We start from the raw sequence: 24909 nt of genomic DNA on the forward strand, positions 1-24909 counted from the left end.
GTTTAATTTTCCATTGACCTGAGCGCAGGTAAAGAGAACTATAGCCTATCATATCTGGGTAATGACACATCTTTTACTCTGAAAACAAATGCAATAACCAAATGAAAATATCTATGTACAGAACAATCACATCAACCTCAACCTTAGAAAAGAACATCCCCACCTCACCTATTAGCCATTAAACCTATGCTCTGGGCTGCTAGAATACCCTCCATTTTCCATGAGCACAACATATTCCTCTTGAATCTTTTTCCACCTCAGAAACGAGTACTCTGGGCATTCTTCCCTGTTGCTGATTTTTATCCTGCTGCTTCCAAGCTTAATTTAGGCCATATTAATAGTGTGAAGTATAGTTGGTCTGTGACTGATGATATATATTGAAGGCGATTTATTATTGTTGCTAAACAAGACTGAGTTTTGCAAAGTACAAATAGTCCTCAACTTACGATCACAATTTATGTTGTTAAGTGAGAAATGGGGGGTTTTGCCCCATTTTATGACTTTTCCCACCACATTTGTTAAGCGAATCATTGCAGTTGTTAGGTTAGTAACGTGGTTGTTAAGTGAATGTAGTTTCCCCGTTGACTTTGCATGTCAGAAGGTCGCAAAAGGGGATCTCATGACTCGGGGACTCTGCAAAGGCATAAATGTGAGTCAGTTATGAAGTATCCGAATGTAAATCACATAACCATGGGGATGTTGCAACGTTGTAAGTGTGAAAAATGGTCATAAGTAACTTTTTTCAGTGCTATTGTAACTTTGAATGGTCACTAAATGAACTTTTGTAAGTCGATGACTACCTGTACAGGAAGCTCTTTTTGACCACAATTGGGACCAGCAACTTGGTCATTAAGTGGAAGCGGTCACTAAATGAAATTGCTACCATGCTTATGATCTTACTTCAGCTTTCCTTTGCTTTACAGACCTGCAAAGGTCATAAATGCAAGGAATGATCATAAACATTGCTTTTTCATCACCATTGTAATTCTGAAAAGTCACTAAACCAGGCAGCTGCTAATGAGAACTATCTGTATTTCCTTAGTGTAAAAATTAGGTAAGCCTTATTTATGGGCCAGGAAGGAAGGCTTTTTATAACATAAACCAAGGGTTCTAAACTAGCTACTTTGTATCTAGAAAGCTGAAAAATAAAATCTATTGTATAATTTTTACAGAAATTACATCACATTAACAATATAAGCATTTATTCTTGGTCTGGCTATAGCCTCAAAAGTAAAAATTAAAGCAAGAAAGACAGAGAAGAAAAGGAACAGAGATAACCATATTTTATGAAGTTTAGTTGATTAGCTATGTTTTGAATGAATATTTAGCTACCAAAAATATAAGTGATATTTTTGCTAGTATCAATACCGTAAGTCTTCACCATGGTCTAAAGATTAAATACAATCTATTAATTAAGGCATGCAGGAGCTTCTGAACTTGTGTTGTACAAGAAGTTGTTGGTCAATAAATAAGTAGAAAAATCTGGGAATTCCATCTGTCAAATGAATCCTGAAAGGAGAAACTATAGAGGAATACAAAATATGTTTAGCTGCTATGATACAAATTGTTGATACTAATGATTGATATAAATTGTTGATATGATACTGATCAGGGGTGAAATGCTACCGGTTCAGACCGGTTCAGCTGAACCGGTAGTGATAGTGGCGGGTGGTTCGGAGAACCAGTAGCGATGGCGGCACGAGGCTCCGCCCACCCATCATTACTTCCTGGTTTTACCCAGGAAGTAACCTGTTTTTTACCCTCTGCGCATGTGGAGAAGGGTTTGCACATGTGCAGAGAGTCCAAGGGTGTATGTGATGCGCGGTGCGTGCACTTCTGAACCAGTAGGGAAGGTAAGTAGATTTCACCCCATTACTGATACTGTAATACCTCTGCCACAACTGGCAGAAATACCTCTATTTTGCCACAACTGGTAAATCTTTTCTGAATTATAAATAGAAGAACACTGGGAATGACAGATGAACTGATTGTTGCCATCTGTAGAAGTGAAGAACTTTACAAATCATACCAGAATAAATTTCTGTTAATCATTATTATTTGTTTTTATGATGGTGGTCAACCATTTATACATGGATTGGATGGGGAATGCAGAATGCATGTACAATATGAATTTGAAGGACATGAATAAATTGACTTGAGGTCTAATCCCAGACATAGTTACATGAGAATAAGTAATACTGAAATCAAGGGAACTTTTGAATAAGTATGTATAGAACTATGCTACATATTCAGAATAAAAAGAAAGGAGATGGAAATAAACTTTAGCTCAATTATCTGCAGATGGAACATATTAATTTTAAAATATTTCACAGGTTGTGTCAACGCAAAGTGCTTGTGACTTCACCTTTTTAGTCATTTTGGTCGTTTCCACCAATGGCAAGAAGGAAATCAGTAGGGTACCAAGTAGCCACACAAGTTGAGAGAAAGCAAGGTGAGGGATCAATGGAAAGAAGCCCCAAAGGATTAAAAAAAAAACAGCCCAAAGAGAGAAAAAAGAAAAGAAATAGAAACAAAGTGGAACAACCACTGGATGGAAGATTTCTCTCAATCTTGTGGGAACAGTGAACAGAGTTAAACAGACATAAAAAGCCGTCGTGGCGCAGTTAGAATGGACGTTGTCTTACCTGAACGTCCGTTTTCTGGGCGCTGCGAACACTATCCATGAATGGGTTAAATCCTTCAGCCTTTGGCAAACAACTGAGAGCAATTTAAAACTAAACTTCCCTTTCCCGGCTCCTTAGCCCCACCCCCTATTCCCATGATACCCCAGTCTGAACGAAGGCAAAGTAAACAACAAACTTGGTCTAGTACAAACAAAAACCATAACTTTATTAAACAACAACCATAACTAGTGAAGACTAAACGCGCCTTGGCAGTCAGCCATATTCTAGGGGGGGTATGGATAGTGTTCGCAGCGTCCAGAAAATGGACGTTCAGGTAAGACAATGTCCATTTTCCTGTGCGCTGCTCCCACTATCCATGAATGGGATATACCCAAGCTTAAACTCCACGGGCAGGAAGCTGACTGCCTCCTCTGTCCTCCGCAGCCAGGATCCGTTGGAGTACTCTGCGACCAAAGGACGCCTCAGCGGAATTATAGGCATCTATCCTGTAGTGGCGAATGAATGGTGACAGCGAAGACCAGGTGGCTGCTCTGCAAATGTCTGCTACTGACGCCTGTGTGGCCCAGGCTGCCGTAGTAGCTGCGCTACGCGTAGAATGGGGCAGAATCCTGCCCGGTCGCGGTCTGGCATCCAAATCATACGCTAGGGCGATGCAGGCCTTAATCCATCTGCTGACCATCGAGGCCGAGATCTTCTGGCCCATGAACACCGGGTTGAACGACACCAGGAGTGCTTCTGTGCGGCGGAAGGATGCTGTCCTGCGAATGTACTGGCGTAGGGCACGACGTACATCGAGGGTGTGCCAACACTTCTCCCTATCATCACGAGGTGATGGGCAGAAATCCAGGAGGATCAACTCTTGAGCCCGATGAAACCACGAATTCACCTTCGGTATGAAGGCCGGATCGAGACGCAGTATCACCGTGGAGTCTCTGAAGACGCACAGGTCCTTACAGACGGACAGGGCCGCTAATTCGGAGACCCTCCTGGCCGAAGTAATGGCTAGGAGAAAGGTAACCTTGAAAGACAGATGTTTGAGGGCCACTGACTCCAATGGCTCGAACGGAGGCCCGGTCAACGCTCGCAGAACAAGCAGCAAGTCCCAAGAGGGGTATCTGTGCACCGTGGGGGAATGCAGATTCGTGGCCCCATGTAGAAACCCTTTGATAAGTGGGTGATGTGCCAGGGACTGGTATGGGGCACAAGTGATGACTGTAGACAAGGCAGCTGTCTGCCGTCTCAGGGTGGCTGGAGCCAGTCCTTTATCTAGCCCCTCCTGTAGAAACGCCAGGATGTCCCGTATAGTGGCTGTCGTGGGGTCAACATGATGGCGAGACCCCCAGTGGCAGAACGCCCTCCACGATGCTTCATAGATGCGCGAGGTCAATGGCCGTCTAGCTGCCTGGATGGTATTGACGACTGCGTGCGGCAAATTGTCTTTCATTAGGATTACCCTCTCAAGTGCCAGACGGCTAATTGTAGCCACTGTGGCTCTGGGTGAGAGACCGCCCCCTGGCACAGATCGACCCGGTGCAGTGGGATGATCCACGGCCGGTCCGCTGATAGGGCCACCAGGTCTGCGTACCACGACCTTCTGGGCCAGTTTGGAGCCACTAGCAGGAGGTTGGCCTTTTCCAATAACAGCTTCCTGATGAGTCACGGCAGCAGCGGGATCAGTGGAAAGGCGTACAGGAGGCCATCCGGCCATTTGCAGCGAAGGACGTCATGATCCTCTGCCTGAGGAGTTGGGTAGCGAGACACAAAACGGGGTAACTGCGAGTTGGTCGGAGTCGCAAACAGGTCCACTTCCGGTTTCCCAAATCGGGTAGTGATTTCCTGGAACAGGCTAGGGTGGAGTTGCCATTCTGCCTGGTCTATTGTTTCTCGACTGAGCTAGTCTGCCCTGACATTGGTCGACCCCGAGATGTGGTCTGCCTTGATTGATGAGAGGTGTTGTTCCACCCAATCGAACAGGGCTTCGGATTCTAGCATGAGAAGCCGTGACCTTGTCCCTCCCTCTCTGTTCATGTGTGTCTTGGCTGAGATGTTGTCCGTCAGAATCAACACGTGCTGGCCTTGAACTGTGGCTTGAAAGTGGTGAAGAGCTAGTCTGATTGCCCGAAACTCCAGTAGGTTGATGCTGTTGAGTTGTTCGCGAGGGGACAATTGGCCCTGTGCCACCAGATTGAGAAGGTGTGCTCCCCACCCTCGGAGGCTTGCGTCCGTGGTTAGAACCACCCTGTTTGGTTCCAGGAAGTCGGAACCCCTGAGCAGTGCTCGAGTTGTCCACCACTTGAGAGATCGACGGACCTCGACGGTGAGGCTCACTTCTCGCTTTGCGTTGGCTTTTCCCGCCCGTTGAAATGGTAGGAGAAACCACTGGAGCGGCCTCGAATGTCTGCGTGCCCACGGTACGATGCCAAAGCAGGAGACCATCTTCCCTAGGAGACACGACAGCTGAAGTAGTGGTACCTTCTTTCTTGCTGTTATCTGCTGGACCAGGTCTTGGATGCTCCGAACTCTGTCTGGGGACAGAAAAAACTGTCCTCTGGCCGAGTCTATCACTGCCCCCAAGTGGAGAATTTGGGTGGAGGGATGGAAGTGGCTCTTCTCGAGATTGATTGTGAAACCGTGGTCTTGGAAGGCCTCCAGGACCAGTTTCCTGTCCCTGGTCACCTGGACCTGTGAGGACGAGAGGATTAGAATGTCGTCCAGGTAACAGAGGACTCTCACCGGGAGTGCCCGGAGTTTGGCCGCCACCACCACTACTAGTTTTGTGAAGGTGCAGGGTGCCGATGAGAGGCCGAAGGGCATTGCATGGTATTGGAAATGGTGCCCCGCGTACTCGAACCTCAGGAACTGTCGGTGCTCTAGGTGGATAGGCACATGCAGGTAGGTTTCTCGTAGGTCCACTGACTGAAGAAAGTCTCCTTTTCGCACTCCGGCTAGAATGGACCGGAGGGAATGCATCTTGAACCTGCGGTATTGCACCGATTGGTTCAGTCGCTTCAGATTCAGGATTCCCCTCCATCCTCCGGAGTTCTTGGGGACCAGGAAAAGGCTTGAATAAAACCCCCCACCGTGTTGGTCCGGTGGCACTGGTTCTATGGCCTTGATCACCAAGAGATGGGCAATCTCCTGTGACATTAGGTCCTGGAGTTCCTGGGACTGTGGGATTGTGCCCCGGAGAAAGCGATGGGGCGGGGGACCAGAAAATTCGATGTATAAGCCTGATGAAGTTGTGCGCCTTACCCACAAGTCTGATGTTGAGCGGGCCCATTGTTGGTGGAAGCGGAGGAGTCTTCCCCCTATAGGGCCCGCGGGTCTGAAGTCACTTTCCTGGTGGCTTTGGGGCCGGATCCACGGAAAGGACGCTTGGACTGCTGGTTTCGGCCTCTGTCTCTGAACTGCTGTCTGTCCTGTGTTCTATCGCCCCCTTGGAACTGGGACCGGTGAAAGGAGGCCCCTCTTGCCCCCGTGTTGTGACGAAAGGGCTGTTGGTATGAGTAGGGGGAGTATCTGCGCTCATGTCGACAGAGGGATGACAGAAGCACCTTACATTTGTCCTTGTCTTCGACAGGACGGGCTCTAAAGCTGCCCCGAAGAGGTCTGGAGCCTTGTATGGGGCTGCAGCTAGCTTCCACTTCGCTTTGAGGTCTGCCTTCCAGGGCCGTAACCAGAAAAGCCTCCTGGCTGTGACAGTGGAGGCTAAGGATCTTGATGCGAACTTTGCTGAGTTTAGCGAGGCATCTGCGGCATATTCAGTGGCTGCAATTATCTTATTTACACCCTGATGAAGTCTGGTGTCCTCAGCAGGGAGTCTTTCTTGCATTTGTTTAAGCCAGATGAGGGCCGTTCTGTTGAAGAAAGATGTCGCTGTCGCTGAGCGAATTGCCCAGGCCACCGGCTGGTGGGCCTTGCGAAAGGCCCCCTCCATTCTCTTGTCCTCTGCCTTGAGACCATCCAAGGCCTCTATGGAGATCATCGAGGCCGAAGAGAGGGATGCCACCGGTTGGTCTACTGTTGGGAGAACCAGCAATTCCTCCAGCTCAGAGGCTGAGCAATATAGCTTCTTATCCAGGGTACTGGGTGTTGCCAACGAGGCCGGCTGTCCCCAGGGGTTCTGGATTACGTCTGTGAACAATTGTGGGCAGGGAACACAGTCCTTTTGTGGAATGGAGGATTTGAAGAGGGCGTCGTGGGGCCCAGATGATGATGGTGCTGCTGACGCGGTTTCGCCTGGAACTCCTAGGTTAGTTGTGAGACGGGCCTTGTGGAGCAGTGACTTGAATAGCGCCGGTCAAAAGAGCCCGGTGAAGGCTGGAGTGTCTGGCATGAGACCCTCATCTTCTGAGAACTCAATATCCTCTGGCCCCCCCCTCTGCCTGATCAGACTCTTCCGACGAGAATGAGGGGTCCTGATGATGGTGGTTGCGAGATTGAGTCTGTTGCAGTGATCCCTGGGCCACCAGAGGATGTAACTGTGGCTGAGATGACTGCTTCCAACTGGCCGCCAAGAAGGATGACAGCACCAAGGAAAACATGGCCTGAAAATCGGGTTGGTTGCTTGGCCCTGAGCCCCCTTGTGGCCTAAGCCCCGCTGCCATCGGAGTGAAGGTTGCCTCCAGCTGGTGAAGCCGTTGCGGTGTGACCGTGACTTCTGGAAATTGACCTGACCTGGGGGTCGCTGGAGTGTGGTCCAGCCGAACAGGGCTTGAAATAGCCGACTCCAGTTCTCTGGATGGCGTGGGGGGGGCGCATCCCCGGTGGGCAGTTCCGCACTGGAGGCTGCAGCTGCCGCCTTCTGCGCCTTGGCACATTGGCGCTCTAGTGCCTGGTGGCGCCTCAGGGCATCCCTGTCCAGGGTAGGAGGCGCCTTGGCAGACTTGGATTTGCGGCTGGAGCTCCCAGACCGCCTCCCCAAGCTTTTCTTAGACTGTTTAGCCCCCTTGCGAGGTGGGCTTGTCTCCAATTCCGGATCTGAGGAGAACTGTGAATCAGCCATGACTGCCCATGTGTCCTGGCGTTGAATCAGCTCCCCAAGAACCTCTCTCTAAGGCAGACCGCCCCGAGGGGACTGGTCCTGCTGGCTCCTTAACACCCGGCCGAGGGTGGTGCAGTTGGGCCCCCTGGTGCTTCAGGGAAAACCGTCTGCCAAATCAACCAAAATGGCGGCCCGGAGGTCCGTCAAAATGGCGGCCGCACATGACTGGTGTCCCACGAGGCGGCTAGAGCAGCGGACTTGCACTGGTGGCCCGAGGGTCTGACCAGATGCTGCGCTAAACAGGGAGCTAGAGAGAGTTCTTTCTGTAGCGTAGGGAAGAGAAGGGCAGGCTCAGCAGGCTTCCTGGCTGAACGCCACTCCCGCGCGCCGCTAACTCTTTGAAACTCTGAGGCTTGGAGCAGGCGCGCTGCGGCTTCGGCGGCTAGCTCCGCTGCTTCTGGCGGCTAGCCGAGCTCTAAAACACAATCACCGGCTGGATTGAGCGCTAGCGGAGCGAGCGTGGGCGGATCGAAGCACCGAACCTGCTGCCCAGCTGATGAGCACTCTCGCAAGATTCAATCCGTAAAGAAACACAAAAGAAATAGCGCGCGGAGGCAAAGTAATCAAAAATAACAGAAAGCCTAAACGCCCTTAGGAAAGGGAAGAAAAATAACTCAAAACAAGAAAGGACACCAAATTAAAGAAAAGGGAATACCTGTGCTACTCAGGAGCTCCCAAAAAAACTCTTCAGCGTTTGCCAGCAACTGAGAGAAGACTGGGGTATCATGGGAATAGGGGGTGTGGCTAAGGAGCCGGGAAAGGGAAGTTTAGTTTTAAATTGCTCTCAGTTGTTTGCCAAAGGCTGAAGGATTTAACCCATTCATGGATAGTGGGAGCAGCACACAGGAAAATGGATACTGCAGGCTACTTCTGCTTACTGCCTGCTGCCAGCAGTTTGGCAGTTCGATTCGCACTGGCTCAAGGTTGACTCAGCCTTCCATCCGAGGTCGCTAAAATGAGGATGCAGATTGTTGGGGGCAATATACTGACTCTAAAACTGCTTAGAGAGGGCTGAAAAGCACCGTGAAGCAGTATATAAGTCTAAGTGCTTTTGCTATAAAAAGAAACAGACAACTGAAGCTACAATGAAAAGAGACATTTGGGGGATGGTAGTAGTTGGGGAAACTGAGATTTGGAACCTTGTCCCCCCTTCTTTCTTTCAACAGAAAGAGGAGCCTTCCTGATCACTACAACTGACAAGTGGTAATATGAATGGCCACCATAATGCCAGTGACCTTGCAACTGGCTACAGGAAACCTGCAGCACAGACGTGGTAGTAGTTGGGGATCGTGCAGAAGTGCAGGCAGAAGGTACAGGAAATCCAAAATTTCTAAAACTACAAGTTGTCAAGGTAAAGAATTGGACAAAAGATGTCTTGAGGACATCACAGTCATAAACAGTCAAGAAAACTAAATATTCAGCAGTAGTTACAGCATTTTAAAAAAATTGAAGAAGCAAACAACACCAGTCTACTGGGGCCACATGTGACCATAGGATAGAATAGTGGGAAGAATGGGTGATGGTGGGAATTATTTATTATCATGAGGACCCAGATTGTTGGGGGGAAATATGCTGACTCTGTAAACTGCTTGGAGAGTGCTATGAAGTAGTATATAAGTTTAAGTGCTTTTTTTTATTAAACAAAGTTATATGGCTGTTCACTCATACATAGGTGACTCTGGATGTCTTACAACATTAAAAAAAAAACACAACATAAAACCAAAGTCTTCCGTCTGCCCTCATAGCAGAAATAACACTGTCAGATCAACCACTTGATCAGCTCCAGCTCATCCGGGGTCCCTAAGCTCACTAACAAAATCAGGTCTTCTGGACCTTTTGGAAAAACAACAACTGCTTTGGTCAGTTGTTATAGTAATAACTCAAAGATTACTTCTAAACTTCAACTAAATAATACTGGTTGTTGCAGCTGGATGATTAATGAAGCATTCTGCAGAATAAAAAACAGCCTGGATTAGATATGTTTAAATAGGGAAGTGAAATGAAAACTATGAGCAAAATAGATATAAAATGTTAATATGCATTTCTTCTGTTTTGATTGTGCACCATAGTAATTCTGCTAAATGGCTAAAATAGATGTCCACATAGTATGCTATCATTTCTCTATAGGAATTAGTTTTGGGGCCTAATAAATGCTGTAAGCTACAATATATACCAAAGGAATAACTCAACACCGTACAAGAGAAGCTGTGTAATAGCACTATTTAGACAAGCAAAAACATACCAGAGCAACCCTGAACATCAGAAAAAGAAAACTGGTCATCTATACTACATTTTCCAAAAAAAAAAAAAAAAAAAAAAATGCAACTTCATCAAAAAGTGCCCTACTACTCAAACCAAAGAGCACAATCAGGCTGTAAAAAAGATAAGGGTACAAATATATAAAAACATTTCAGAAACCACCAACAGACTATTACAATCACATGGCATCAGTATAGCACAAAAACCAATTAAAGCCCTCCAAAACATTTTACGTAAACTAAAAGACCCAGCAGACCAGGATAAATAACAGGAGTCATCTATAAAATACAGCGTAAGGACTGCAAAAGCAAAAAAACACCTCCCCACCAGCAATCAACACCTAGATGAGCAGAGATTAACACCAAGATTAACATCAGACTATCAATCAAGAAGTAAACAATACCCCAATGAAGGAAATGTTAAACAAGCTAACAATAAACAATCCAACCAAAGAACCACTAAGACCACTCCCACCAACACTGATAGGGCAAGCCACTAGAATATAAATTGAGAGCAAACCCCATTCCCTAACAGTACTGATGATGCTACCTAGCTTGGGTAATACGGAGTAGGGCGGCATATAAATTGGACTAATAAATAAATAAATAAATAATCAATAATGAAATGTCTGCAATAAAACAACCAGCCTTAGAGAGTACCAAGGAACCCTCATTTCAACCTGAGTTACAAATGTTTTCCTCTATCAGTACTATGATATATCAAAAGTTATTCACACAATTATTATATCTATATTCTTTTATTTGCATATTCCCTTTCAACTAAAGATTTTACTATTCTGGGCCTTCTGTGCTATGGTATCCATATTATGGAAAATTCTCCCCAACCCCAAATGAAATCAAAATAATTTCTTCATAATAATGTGATCATGACTTTCTTTAAAGAAGCCAGATCTATCCAACTCACAAAGAAATATTATCTTTGGAGCCCAGACAGTTAGCCTATTTCTGCTTTTTACAATAATATGAAAAGGACAACGATCAAGTGAACAAGAAAGTTCTTTAAGAAGGAGTTGACTTGTTTTTCCTTTTAATTCATCCTCCCAATATCCCAGCAAAGGGAAAGTCTAGTTTATGTAAATCAGTCCCTTTGAAAGAGATATGTGGCTGTGGAGTGGAATAACTGTTACTGTAAGAATTTATATTTTATTTTCTCCACTTCTTAGATATTCTCTGTTTGGAAATATTTCAGATGCAGCTGTCCATTTAGTCATTACTTATAATAATTTACTATACCTTTTCTGTCAATTGATTCTTACTTTTGTCTTATTTTCATTAATAATTGCTAGATTAACAACATACACAAAAAGTAATTATAATTTGACTAATTTTTAAACAATAACCATATTCTTCCTTATACATTGCATCACTGCATTTTCACCCTTATCCATCCACTAATAACCAACCAGCAATCCTTTATCTAGTAATCCACTTCTTGAAGGGCAGGGATGAGCATTAGGAGCATCTAACGAGTCTCTGAAAAATATTCTAGCTATCTAGCAAATAAAGTTACTCAGATTTACCTGGAGTAGAATGATAACATCATTCTACTCCAATGATGATAACATCATTCTATTTACTTGAAGTAGAATGGTAATAAGTTAAGCCTACTTTAAGAAAAAAAATCTCAGTGCTCTGTTTAAAAGTGAATACACAGTTAGTTCCCTTTGTTAAATTGATGATTTTCTAATGACAAGTCTTAAACCCATTATTGCAGGACTTTAGAAATAGCCAAATTGATTAGTTGCTTTATTATGATTTGGAGTTTTATTGATCATTATTTTAAAACTAGACACTCTTTTTTTTAGTTTTGCTACATTTTTATTACCTTGAATTTAGTAGTATTTTCATTATTATCTTGAATGTGGCTTAAACCTTAATATGTGGCTTAAAATGTGTGGTTACAAAACAGAGGCTGAAAATTAGAAAGCTAACTATTTAGCAATTCCTTTTATACTATGTCCAACATGAACTTGATTTATATTAAAGATCAGCAGAAACCACCCTGGAAGCTGTCAGAACACTATAGCTGCAGTTCAGTTAATAATTCTGCAAATGTTTCATTTTTGGTAAATGGGCAGCTGCCAGTTTGTTTCTCTAGAAAACAGCACAGCTGGCAATATGTTTTTTCATCTCTTTCTACTAGCACAGCTTTATTAAATAAAATAAACTGGAAATAAGTCATGTATCTCGGAAAAGTGGAGGGATGCAGATTTAAATCTTTGAGGGGGGGAAACCTTGCTTTATTGACATGATTTTTGTTAACTGAAATCCAAGTGATAAAAACTGTCATTTTGGATATAAAGAGATTTGTGAAACAGGAAAATACAGTGTATTGGCAAAGTTGCAAAAAAAAAAGCAGTCTTATGAAAAAAATATAAGCAAAATAAGAAGCATGCCTGCAAAGACCTAATCTAACTAGTTGTTATTCTAATTGTGGAATACTTAACTATCTGAATATGGAAAATATTACACTGGCATGTACTTGTAGCAGTGAAATAACTGCTTAAAAAGGAAAACTCCTGTGGTAACAAAATTTCTCTGTTCCAATATACAGACAAATTGGAAGGCAGTTTCCCCCCCTTACATTAACTCTCTTTTCAGTTTCATTCTCTTCCATACAAAATAATAATTAGTTCTTAATATTCATGGATTCCCTTGTTTATATTGTTTTTACAATAGTTTCTTGCCAGGTTTTAAAAACTCTGGCTCTAAAAAGTCACAATCTTCACATCATTCTGCTGAAGAAATGACCAAAAATATCTGTCATTCAGTTATAATATTTTTTTTCTTTCCCTCAGTTAAAAGACATTGTGGAGTTACTCTCTTTCAATTCTCTACTCAATGCGGAAATTACAATATTGGATGCAAATAGCAGCCTGGCTGCATTTAAATATCTCCAGACAAAGAAAAAGGCCAATATCTACCAATATCTACCAATAAAGGAACAGACAGTCAAGGAATATGCACAGACCAACACTTGGTAGAGTAGCCATGAAGGCCTTGGAAAAAGTATTCAGATGCTACAATAAAGGAACAGACAGTCAAGGAATATGCACAGACCAACACTTGGTAGAGTAGCCATGAAGGCCTTGGAAAAAGTATTCAGATGCTACAATGTGCTTATACCTACAAAAGGTCAGAACCAATAGTGGGATTCAATTTTTTTTACTACTGGTTCTGTGGGCGTAGCTAGGTGGGCATGACATGGCTTGATGGGCGTGGCTTGGTGGGTGTGGCAGGGGAAGGATACTGTAAAATCTCTATTCCCTCCCCATTCCAGGAGAAGGATACTGCAAAATCCCCATTTCCTCCTGATCAGCTGGGACTCGGGAGGCAGAGAATAGATGGGGGCGGGGCCAGTTAGAGGTGGTATTTACAAGTTCTCCGAACTACTCAAAATTTCTGCTACCAGTTCTCCAGAATACCACCTCTGATCAGAACCAGTGGTGGGTTGCCCCCGGTTTGGACCAGTTTGCAAGAGCCGGTAGTAAAACCGGCAGGAGGCTCTGCCCACCGACCCCGACGTCATCAGGAAGCTTCTGTGAATGCGCAGAAGTGTGCGTGCAGCCGCGTTGCAAACGGTGTAGTAAAGGTAAGTAGAACCCACCCCTGGTCAGAACCCTATGGAAGTGAAAGTTAGACTTTGAAGAAGCAACATATGAAGAGTATTGATATTGTTGAAATTATGTGTCAAAGAAGACTGCTGAGAATACCCTTGACAGCTAAGAAAACAAACAAATGGATCATTGAACAAGTCAAAAGTTCTGAGGCACAAATGATCCAGCTCCTACTTCAGACACATTATGTGAAGAGCCAGTTCTCAGAAGAAAGCTCTAATGCTGGGAAAGGTGGAAGGGGAGAAGAAGACAACCAACAGGACTGTGTTGATGGGTATATCATTGTAAGACATGAAGGACAAGATTAGAGAGATCATCATACCAAAAAAAATCTATGTGACTGCTAAATATTGATGCCAATATGATGGCACATAATCTATTTCCCTATTCTTCTTATGGAGTTTCTTCTGAAGTTTTTCTGGGATGTGCTTTTCTGAAGTTCTAGTTCTTATTTTCCTCTTTGCTTTGCTTTTAAGCCACCATGTCTTTCTTTAGTTTTCCTTGTTCAAACTAAGTCCAGGATTTTCATTTCTTTCTCCTAAGACTGGGTTCTAGATCCTTTAACATTTTGTACAACCGAGTAAACAAGGAAAAAAACATTGAGGTGTATGCAAGTCTGAACCAAAACATTCTGAAAAGTATATGCAAAATTATTTGTAAGCATGTTCAGCTAAATGTATGTATATATTTCCAGTTAGGAGCTCTATAGCAAAACACATAAGTCAAAGTGTTAAATAAAATAAGATAATAGCAACATCAGATGCTTGAGAATTTTAGTCTTTTGTTTTTTACTTGATAAAACAAAAAGAATTTACAGGAAAATGTATTATGCCTTATCATCAATCATGCACAAATAAAAGGGACAAAGCAGCAGAAAATATGATTCAGGAGAATTTTAAAGATATGAACCTGAATACAACTTATCCAGAACAAGGTGACACTTTAAAACAAAGAAACAAACAAAGAAACAAGCAAAATAAAAAATTATACATAATAAAGTATAAAAAGTAGGGCAAGAGATATACAGAGTTGTGCATTTTGTACATAACTAGACTTCTAATATATCTTGAATCTTTCAGGTTATCAATTCCTTCTGGTCTATAATCAGCATGATAAATTAGATTATCATAATCCACTCTCTTGAAAATAAGAAAAAAAAATATTCTCCTAAATTTAGTTGTAAATTTAGTTTAGTTTGATTCATATCAAAACTTCATTTTTTGGCTGTTTATTGTACATATCCAAATTACTTATTATATAAGGAATCCAAGAAAATATTTAAAAATTATATTTGTATATATTGTGCTGAGCAATACAAATACACTAGAATATTGTTAGAATGTTTAAGACTATTTATAATTGCATATTTATCTCACAAAACTACCAATCCACTTGTTTGAAACATATATGCAAACTAATGTATTCATTCTAGAGTAATGAAGCTAATGAAATATGAATGAAAATCTTGTATATATGGCTGTAGCTATAAATGACTTGCAATCTGACTTGACAAAGGCTCATATGTTAAAAATCTTCAACAAAATTGTTCCTCAATTTCTGTCAAAAGCACTATATATTAATAGATAATCTATCCTCATTAAGCTAATGTTTAAAGATTTAATTCTTTATAAACACCACTTTAATTAAAACAGCAGAGACTAATTCACAATGGGAAGTATGATCTATTGATAATAATTACCTGTGGACATAATGTAGCTGATGTACAGAATCAATTGCTACCACCATTTCAGCTAAATAAAAGCGAGCCATTTCTTCAGGTAACCGATCCTCAAACTTACTGAGCAAGGTAAGCAGATCTCCACCAACATAATAATCCATAACGAGGTACTAGGAGTATAGAAAACAATTTTGAAAGAAAAACAAATATGCACTAAATATAACAAACAGGATAAGACCAAGAGCTGCTTTCTCAGTATGATTAGGGCAAGGTAAATCTTCTGGAAATAATTTCTTTGTATATCCTCCATTATATAACACCTCTTTCAAAATCTTTGCTCATCCCCATATTTTTCTTTTCTAGAGAAAGACTATATTAGAAGTGCAATAATGCTGGAGCAAAACACCTTGCTATTAACAAAACATATTCTATGGCTTATTCTTCTATATCTACCTGTCACCTGCCACAAAATAAAAAAAATAAAGCATAGCAATATCTAATCACTTGGGAGATTGGAGTGAGACATAAATGTCATGCTTCTGTTCAAAAATATACAAAAAGGCAACTTTAAAAGTATAGTTAATTTACATATAGTTGATTTATAAAAAATCCACTCTCATCAGTTCTTGCGATCATATATTACTAAGGTTTGATATATTTTGACTGCAGCATTTTTTTTAAAAAAGGAATAAGACGGGCAGATGTTTGAAACTGTCATTACATTCATACATAATATTCAAACATAACCTTTTAAAAAATAATTGGGTCACACTACTCTAGCACTTCACAAGTGACTAACTTCTTGTGCCATGAGAAGCTGGCCACTTGTGGCTTTTAAATCCTGCTAGAAGTAATGTGATGTGCTTTGATGTGCTTTCTCCATCGTGAAATTGTGTGCAGATAATACAGAAGATATACCTCTTTGTCTATTCATAGGAACGATTAACAACTGCTTATAGGTGGCACGGCAGCATATTTGCCACTTAACTATTTTAGTTATCAGTAAACAGGTAAATTAAAATTAGACATTATGTTCTAAGATTACTTTTAAGTAATACTCACTAAATAATTTTCATCCTGGAAGGCGTAGTGCAATGTTGTAATCCACTGATTATCCCCATTCACCAAAACATCCCTCTCTTCTCGAAAACAAGCTGTCTAAAGGATAAATATAATTATTATAAGCAAAATATAGAGTCATTTAGAGTTCTTTTTATTTAAACAATAATACTGAAGATAGAGGAAAAAGGATTGCCATATAAAAATTAATTTTTCATTGCAACTATGATAATCCAAAGCAAGGATAAAATGTGGCTAAAATAATAAAATTACTTTTAAAGTCATAAAAGTGTATCATTAGTTCTTGGAAAGCTACAGCTGCTTATTAAAAACCAGAATGGCAAGAACCATGAAACACAGCTACTATACACAGTTTCAGTTAAAAGTCTAAGTAAATAATTATTTACTAATGTCTCAAGTCAGGGTACTTATATCAAAAACACCTATCCTGGGTTGCCACATAGTAAATTCATAGTAAAAACACCATAAGAATGGTATTTTTCCTCTCTCTTAATTAATTTGATATAAGAGAAAAGAAAATTATTATGGTAGGAGACTACATATTCTGAATTTACCAACAGTTGGATTCATTGAATGATCTGTATTGTACTTCCATTATAATGGAATTAATATTTGTGACAATCAGAACCCACAATTAAGAATCCCACCAGAACTAAAAAGAAATGTAAAAAAAATGTAAAAAAAACTCGAAGAAGAAATGTAACAGGTTTTTTCCTATTAAAATTAAATAAATTTAGGCAGAAGTACTTTTTTGGTGTATCAAAAATCTTTATTTAATATGATTTTCCATCTTGATTTAAATCACTACAAGGGGCAAAGGTCAGTAAGTAAGTGATGGCTGTCTTCCCAAACAGATTTGGCAGCATCAAAAAAGTACGTAGGAATACAGTAAGCATTTAATTTCTTGTTAAAAAGCTGACTTTGTCAATCATCTATTGGACACTGTGCAGATGATTCTAATTCAACAGCATGAACCAAACAGATGCCGCAACCCCCCTGTGCCCCGTTTTGGGCCTGGAAAGTCTCCTGCACCAACCTGGAAGTCAAAACGGGGCATGGGGGGCCGGGGTACATTTGCGGGGGGGGGTGCTCGCATTGCATTTTGGGGGTTTGGGCACGTACGCTTTAGGCACTCAGCACCAAAAAGGTTAATCACTGATATAGACCATTCAACAGAAATAAATTATGAAAATGAAAACTATTTCAGCAACATATTGTAATATTTCATACTCTTTTAAGATATATTGCATTTAGAAATAATCTGCTTTTTTTCTTTCAAGCTTTTCAGATTCTAATTAAAAGAGAAAAAAAATCACAAACGTAATAGCCACTTGACCATTCCTTGAGTCTTACCTCCGCTCTTTTCAGCATTTCCCATTTATTTAATATTTTCATGGCAAATACTTTATCTGCATTTCTTAATTTCACAACAGCAACCTGCAAAAATTAAATTATGTTTTTAAAAAAGTGGGCATAAAATATTAATGTCTCAGAATGCCACTGCTGATGCATTTATAATCCCACAATTTATTTTAGTTATAAAGAAATACAGGTAGTCCTCACTTAATGACTAGTTGTTTAGCAACCATTTGAAGCTATGACGGACCTCCCCAGAACTACTTACAACCCATTTTTGAAGTTCTGATGGCCACACATCTTCACCTCAATCAGATTATCACATTTTGGGTACTTGACAACCATTTTGCATTTACGGCTGTGTGCAGCATTCTGCAATCAAATGACCATGATTTTTGGTGGCTTTTGCCAGTTTCCAGTATTTACTTCTGATTTCTAGCAAAAAAGCCCATTGGGAAAAATGGACCAGTTTAACAACCTTTGTGCTAACTTAAAAACCACAGTCTTCACTTAATGACCACTGCAAAAAAGGTCATAATATTGTGTGCAATCACATGATGATCTATTTAATGTCCGCCATGACTTATGAGTACAATTCTGACTCAATTACAGTCATACGTTAAGGACTATCTGTATATCAACATGGTGCAATACTCGTGTTTCACCAAAACAGACAGAATATATTACAATTTTTAACATTTTTCCTATATAGTGGAGCTTAAACGTTTGTGAACCCTCTTGACCTTTCTGCACAAATATGACTGAAAAATTCATTTGTTCCCCACAAAAATCCTAAAATTAGATAAAAAGAACACAATTAAGCAAATGCCTCCATTATTGGCATGCTATAAGTGTCCTTCAGCAATGTTAACCAGCCGCAAATGCCCAGTCCTCCATGCCAAGGCCCTCCAACCAGCCTTCTAATACAGCTGCCAGCAAACTCTACAAAGGAAAAAAATCCATTGGAGGAGAAATGCCAACAGCAGAGAGAATACACTACACAGAATGGCCACAGAAACAGTAAGCGCAGTCGTCACCAGGCCCAAAGGCATGGCAAACATGGTTAGCACAGCCAGGGTAACAAGCATGGCCCATCATCTGGCCCATTACTTCAGCCTCTAAGACAGCCCGAGCAGGTTCAAATCTAGGCCCAAGCCAAACCAAATCCGACCTTGATCCAGGTAACTGCCAATTGAAACTTGTTGTACAGCTATACAATTTAAGAAGACAATCCGTCTGTGGCTCCTGCTGTCTCCATTATACATAAACCTTTTGAAAAGGCTCTTAATTCCTTTGCCCATCTGGATTTCTGTACAGAAAATTATATGTGTGGAAGCAAAAGACACATGGTGACATTGCTATGTAGGGAGATTTTTAGTGAAAGCATTGCCACAGGCATAGCTGTCCTTTCAATAATTGCCTTTCAATAAATATAATATAAAGTCTTAAAATAAATGACCGGGGGGCGGAGGTGGGGGAGACATGGGGAACCTTTATTCTAAATACAACATTGATCATTTTTCTTGTTTTAGTAAAATTCAGTTCTGAGGATAATAAACCTAGTCATTCCAAAGAAGTATATAATATATTATCTTCTAGTCCAAGCTTGAGCTCAAATAACAAGTTCATACTTTGATCATAAATTGTCTTTGACATGACTCTGACATGTCAAAGACACATACAAAACAGAACACAGTACCCACACAGAGAGATGTAACTGCGAAAGTGAGTTTATTTTATTTTTATTCAATATAAAAAAGAGAAAAAGGAAAAATGGTGGGAAGCTTCAAAAGTTCACATTTTTCATAAGCAAAACAGATTATGTTACATTACATTTTATGTATTCATGTAATTAATTCACATTTAACTAAGATTTCTTAACGGGGATATTAAAGTATATTTATAACTAATATATTTAGTTATTTAAAAGATTTACATTTTGTTCTATGAAAGCAGTCATTTTATTTATTTTTCTAGAAATGTGCATACAGAAAACAAAATAATGTTTAAATTTAAAAGAAACTGTTTAAAAAATTAGAAAAGACAATCTCGAACAAGCTTTTTAAAAAAGGAGGGGGAAATGAGAATCTAGTTATGCAGAGCTATACATAGAGGTCTTTATGTCCTAGGAATTTTGTGTCTGACTGTTTTGCTACACTTTACTCAACTTTCTGATAAGATGCCCAAACACAAGAATAATAGTATCATTTTTAGCCATTTCCTTTTTCTTATTTACTAAACTTCAATCTCTAAATCAACATGGTACAATTATTTGAAAACAAACACATGCAAAAATCAACAGGAGACAAGTAATTATAATCAGGATTAGAAAAATAAAGCTGAAAATATAGTGCTTCTACTTTACAATAAATAGAGAATATACCATCAAAGCCGTCAGCTGCCGAAATAATTATGGATAATATAAATCAGTTACTCACATCCTCACCTGACGTCTCCCCTCCAAAGGATTAATTAAGGCCATGTACTGAGCACAGTTCAAAGATTCTAATTTATAGTCTAATATACATTATTTGATAAAGCTTGATTGAACAGCAATTTTATCTTGATTCAATCCTACCAAATAAACTGTTATTTTTTTTCAGGCTTTCTTGCCTTAACTAATGCAGCTCCAGTAATATAACATATATAAGTACAACTGGGATATTTCTTCTTTGTCTTTATCCAAAAAGGGCCAATATTATCTGATGTAAGAATTTTCCGCCCCTTCTGTTTCCTCCTAAAAAGATATGTCTAAAAACTATATAGTAGATTCCAAAATGATTGACATTGATGTCTTATTTTCTTGTACATCTAATTTAGTGCATTCTAATAAGCAGTTTATAAACAGTTACTATAGTCTTATGATTTTATAAAATGGACATCTAATATTCTAATATTTCAGGAAGTTTTAAACACTTTGAGCTGCCAACTCATATCTATACACTATTTCTGCATTTCAGGACAAGTGACATTCTTGATATTGCTCAACAAACAATAAAAAATAAGTATCATTTAATGCTATTATTTGATCTATAAGAATCACCAGAGGCTGGTCAGCATGATCAGTGATGCAGTTGCCAAAAAAGTCAACGCAATCCTGATTTAAGAAACAGCACTGATCCATGATCCTTTGTTCCTGCCTGATCTCTGGCTCTTGTGTTATGATTATGTGGATACTGCTTATGGAATTCTGACATCTGGACTGATATCCTTGACCTGACTACTGGAACCTTGAACTGAATTTTTACTATCCTTCTGTGTGCTCGTGTTAAAAGCAAAACTAATTAGGAAAAACATCTTTCAGAGACTCTGTTTGTTTGGTTTGCATTCCTTGTCTGCTATTTTCTCCTTGAGCTGTTGCACAAACTGGGGATCCTCCTGGACTTGTGACTCCTGCTCAAAGAGCAGGTGGCAGTCGTGACTAGGTGTCCTTCCCACAGTTTCATACTGTAAGTCAGTTGTGCCCATTCTTGGATCAGGAGGTTCTGTTTACCATCAATCATCCCCTAGTCACCTCCTGATTGTTCTACTGTCACCTCTTGAATGGATGATTGCAATGTGCTCTACATGGGGCAGCCCTTGAAGAATATTTGGAAGAACACTTTTCTGACATGGGATTTGCCCTAAGACTCCATCCTTGACATCCTTCCAGAATTCCCCAAAACATAATTGTGTCAACAGATTTGGGAATCTCAGGGAAATGGTGAGTTAGTGAGATGATCATACTGATATATCTTCCTTGTTTTCTTTTTCTTTATTTTATTGTTCTATTTCTTTACTTCCTTTTTTTTCATTTTTTTATTGTTGTAAGCTGCCTGGTGTAACCCTATGGCGAGATAGGCGACAAATAAATTTAACAATAATTATATCCTGCAACAATACTTTGAAACACCATAAACATCAACATCTGCCTACCCCAGATCCTTGGGAAAGACTAGATAGATGGAAAAAAATGCCAAATCCAGTCTGAATATCTGGCTGACTACATGAGGAACTATAATGGCTGCATTGCCCACAACAATAATTCTGTTACTACTCTGTCATTAATAGTACTGATCCATGTTTTTAATTACAGAATTGTTTCTTTTGCCTTTAACTGTACTCCTCCCACCCAATGAGACAGCAACTATATACATTAGACAGACAGATAAAATTCTATCATCTATCTATCTATCTATCTATCTATCTATCTATCTATCTATCTATCTATCTATCTATCCATCCATCCATCCATCCATGCATGCATCTATCTATCTATCTATCTATCTATCTATCTATCTATCTATCTATCTATCTATCTATCTATCTATCTATCTATCGGTATCTCCTCAAATAAATGAATTGTTTTGCTATTTTCAAATTTTCATTACTCCATGATAATTAAGAATAAGATAAAAATCAAACAAGAGTTGAAATGTCATTGCATCAAATACTACCCTAAGAGCTAATACAGCTGATGGTGGAATTCCATACTGCAAAAGGTATGTGGACAAGGTATTTGGAGCCTATCATTCTTCATCTATAAGGGATTTCAGTAAGCGAAACCTGCAACTCATGAATAAAATGGGGGAAAAGATGTTTCATTTTCACAAGGATCTAAAACTTTATGGTACTCTGATTCCCCTTAAATAATGAATTTGTGTGAAATGATAATAAAAATAAAAATAATTGATAAAACAACAGAAGTTTCCTCAGTCATGCGTGGCTGAACGGGACAATTCTGTATTCAGGTCATCAGGACTTCAAAAGGAAACCAGAGCCTGTCACTTGTTCATGGCTTTGCTTTGTTGTTAATTCCAGGACCAATTGTTTTTGGTTGTCACAGCAGCAGCATATGAATGATGGCTCATAGCATCCTTGTATTTTTGAATGAAAAGCACATAACTGGCATTTATAAATTATTCAAATCTTGAAGATAGTAGGTGGTAGACAACATAGAAAAGTATTTAATCAACATAAAAAGTAGAATCACTCAACAATATTGTAAAATAACTAAGGTAATCAAAATAACCAAGATGGTTAAAATGACTAAAAAGACATCTAAAATTGCCTTTTGAAATTCCTTTTCTTCTCCCCACTGGTACTATCCATGCTTTTGTTGCTTAGACTACTGGCATAGAGCAAAACAGCATTGTGAATCAACATAACTCAGTCTTGGCATCATGAGCACTTTCACACTGAGAATGACAAATACTCAATTACAGAGATGCAATAAACTGTAAAAAATAGAAATGATTTCTACACCTCAAACTTGTGAAATCAAAACTTATATGACCAAATCCAAAACTAGAAGGTAGGAATGCCTCTTAACCATAACCATTATAATTGGAGAACAATAAATTTTAATTTATATAGTGATTATTAATTTAGAATTATAATAATTTAACTTAGTAGCCCCTACACTGATATTTGTTCCTATACATCATTAGAAATTAATGGTCATACTACTGACATAAGCACAACTTTGAAACTGTAATTAAGACGTATGAATAAGTTTTTTTAACTGTATTGTTCATGAAATTTCATCCATAATTGTGCGTGCTCCAATCAATATATATCACGCACATAGAACAAAGCTAACTATCATGCTTGCAATCTTCCCCTCCCCCCAATGTACAGAAACCTTATGTCTTGTGAGATTTCTTATTAGCTTAAATACCTACTGTAATTCTTAGTAGCTACTAATCTTATTAGTTTAAAGCTTTGATCTAGAATTAGTAATCAATTAATCCTAACCTTTCTTTGGGTCTTTTCCCACAATTTTAACATATACTATTAAACACTGCAAGAAAAAAAGTATTTTTGAGTTTCCATTATTAAACTATCAAATTAAACAGATCTCAGCCATGTAGTTTTCGGCTTCTTCGCCCAAATGGTAGTTCTGGCTTTTATGGAATATAAAATGCTATAATAATAGCATCCATCTCTAAAAAGCTGAAAGAAACATAAATATCACTATTAAACACACACACACACACACACACACACACACACACACACACATGCACACGATAGCTGAAACAGCAAATAGAATAGAAATATAAAGTGATAACCACATACTTTCCCTGGCCTCTCAAAAAAGTCTGCCACTGTGATTTATTAAAACTGAATATTTAATGTTTTTAGAAGTGTATTTTCCTCCATGAATAGCATGCTAAAAATCTGTGGTATGTGCTGATATAAACATTTTGGTTTTAGTTTGAAGGAAAGGGAAAAGGCAAAATTCTTCTTCCATATTTCCCACAAATAGTTATTGCCATCTGGCTTGCTGTCAAATGATTTCTCCTTTACTAAGTTAGGTCTCTTGTGTATTTATACATCAACATACTTGCCTTTCCTTCTTCAAATATTTTAATGGATGAAGATATCTGAGGGGGAAAGAAATCTAATAGATTCCTATAGCTTCTTGTGTAGGATTTTTTTTAAAAAATGCAGGAAGTAACCAGAGTATTAGCCATTTTGCATTTATTTGGCATGAACAGTAGCAGATATGCATTGTCTATCCAGACTAGCACAAACTGTCCTTGCCTTGAACTAAAGTGATGAAAAACTGGACAGCTGCATGCAGTCTGTATTCTAAATTAAGAAAAGGTTCCGTTCTTGTACAGTAGACTTACTTTCTCTGTAAACTATATCCATATATGCAGAATGAAAGTTACAAGAATAATCTTTAAAAATCAGAATTCATTCCCTCACAAACCATTTATACATATATCTCCAAAGCAAACTTTATTTTATATTGGAATCAGCTTGAAAGCAATACTTTAAGGTTTTTCAGTTGAAATTTGTGCTGCTGTTAGATTATAGATTATTTTAGGGAGGCACATAATTATAGAGGGAGTGTAGCAAAGTCTTACTAACTTTTTTTTTTCTAATCTGACTGCAGTTTCTTTCCTTCAGAGAAAGTAGGGACAACTATATTGTTAACTGAATTTTTGCCAAACCTGAGTATGTAGTTTTAGAAATCAAGGCTTGTATCAAGAGGAAAATAAATAGAATGCTGATCTTAAAAACAGAAATTTTATGTGGTAATTAAGAATTCAAGTACATGTTCTCAGAAGGAAAGCTAGGCCTAGGCACATGCTATCAGCATATTTTATCGAAGTAAATTTTGTTGGATTATATCCTGTCTTTTCCCACACAGCAATAGGCAATCAGAAAAATAGATTTATGAGTTACTCTGAGGTGAGAAATAATAACTGAATATATG

At 39.5% G+C, this 24909-nt stretch overlaps 1 protein-coding gene across 4 annotated transcripts in view; it reads right to left on the reverse strand.

Annotated features, from left to right (window-relative positions):
- CDC42BPA (CDC42 binding protein kinase alpha) overlaps window positions 1-24909 on the reverse strand; it is a 161216-nt gene that overhangs the window by 95185 nt on the left and 41122 nt on the right. For all 4 annotated transcript variants that reach the window (XM_070932424.1, XM_070932422.1, XM_070932423.1 and 1 more), the window contains exons 3-5: window positions 17697-17780; window positions 16326-16421; window positions 15285-15433 (exon numbers count right to left, since the gene is read on the reverse strand). In XM_070932424.1, coding sequence (XP_070788525.1) covers window positions 15285-15433; window positions 16326-16421; window positions 17697-17780 — 329 coding nt within the window. The remainder of the gene's footprint in view (window positions 1-15284; window positions 15434-16325; window positions 16422-17696; window positions 17781-24909) is intronic.

Source organism: Pituophis catenifer, unplaced genomic scaffold, assembly GCF_029215685.1.
Source record: "Pituophis catenifer annectens isolate HBS135680 unplaced genomic scaffold, rPitCat1.0.hap2 SCAF_1, whole genome shotgun sequence".
NCBI classification, from domain to species: Eukaryota; Metazoa; Chordata; class Lepidosauria; order Squamata; family Colubridae; genus Pituophis; species Pituophis catenifer.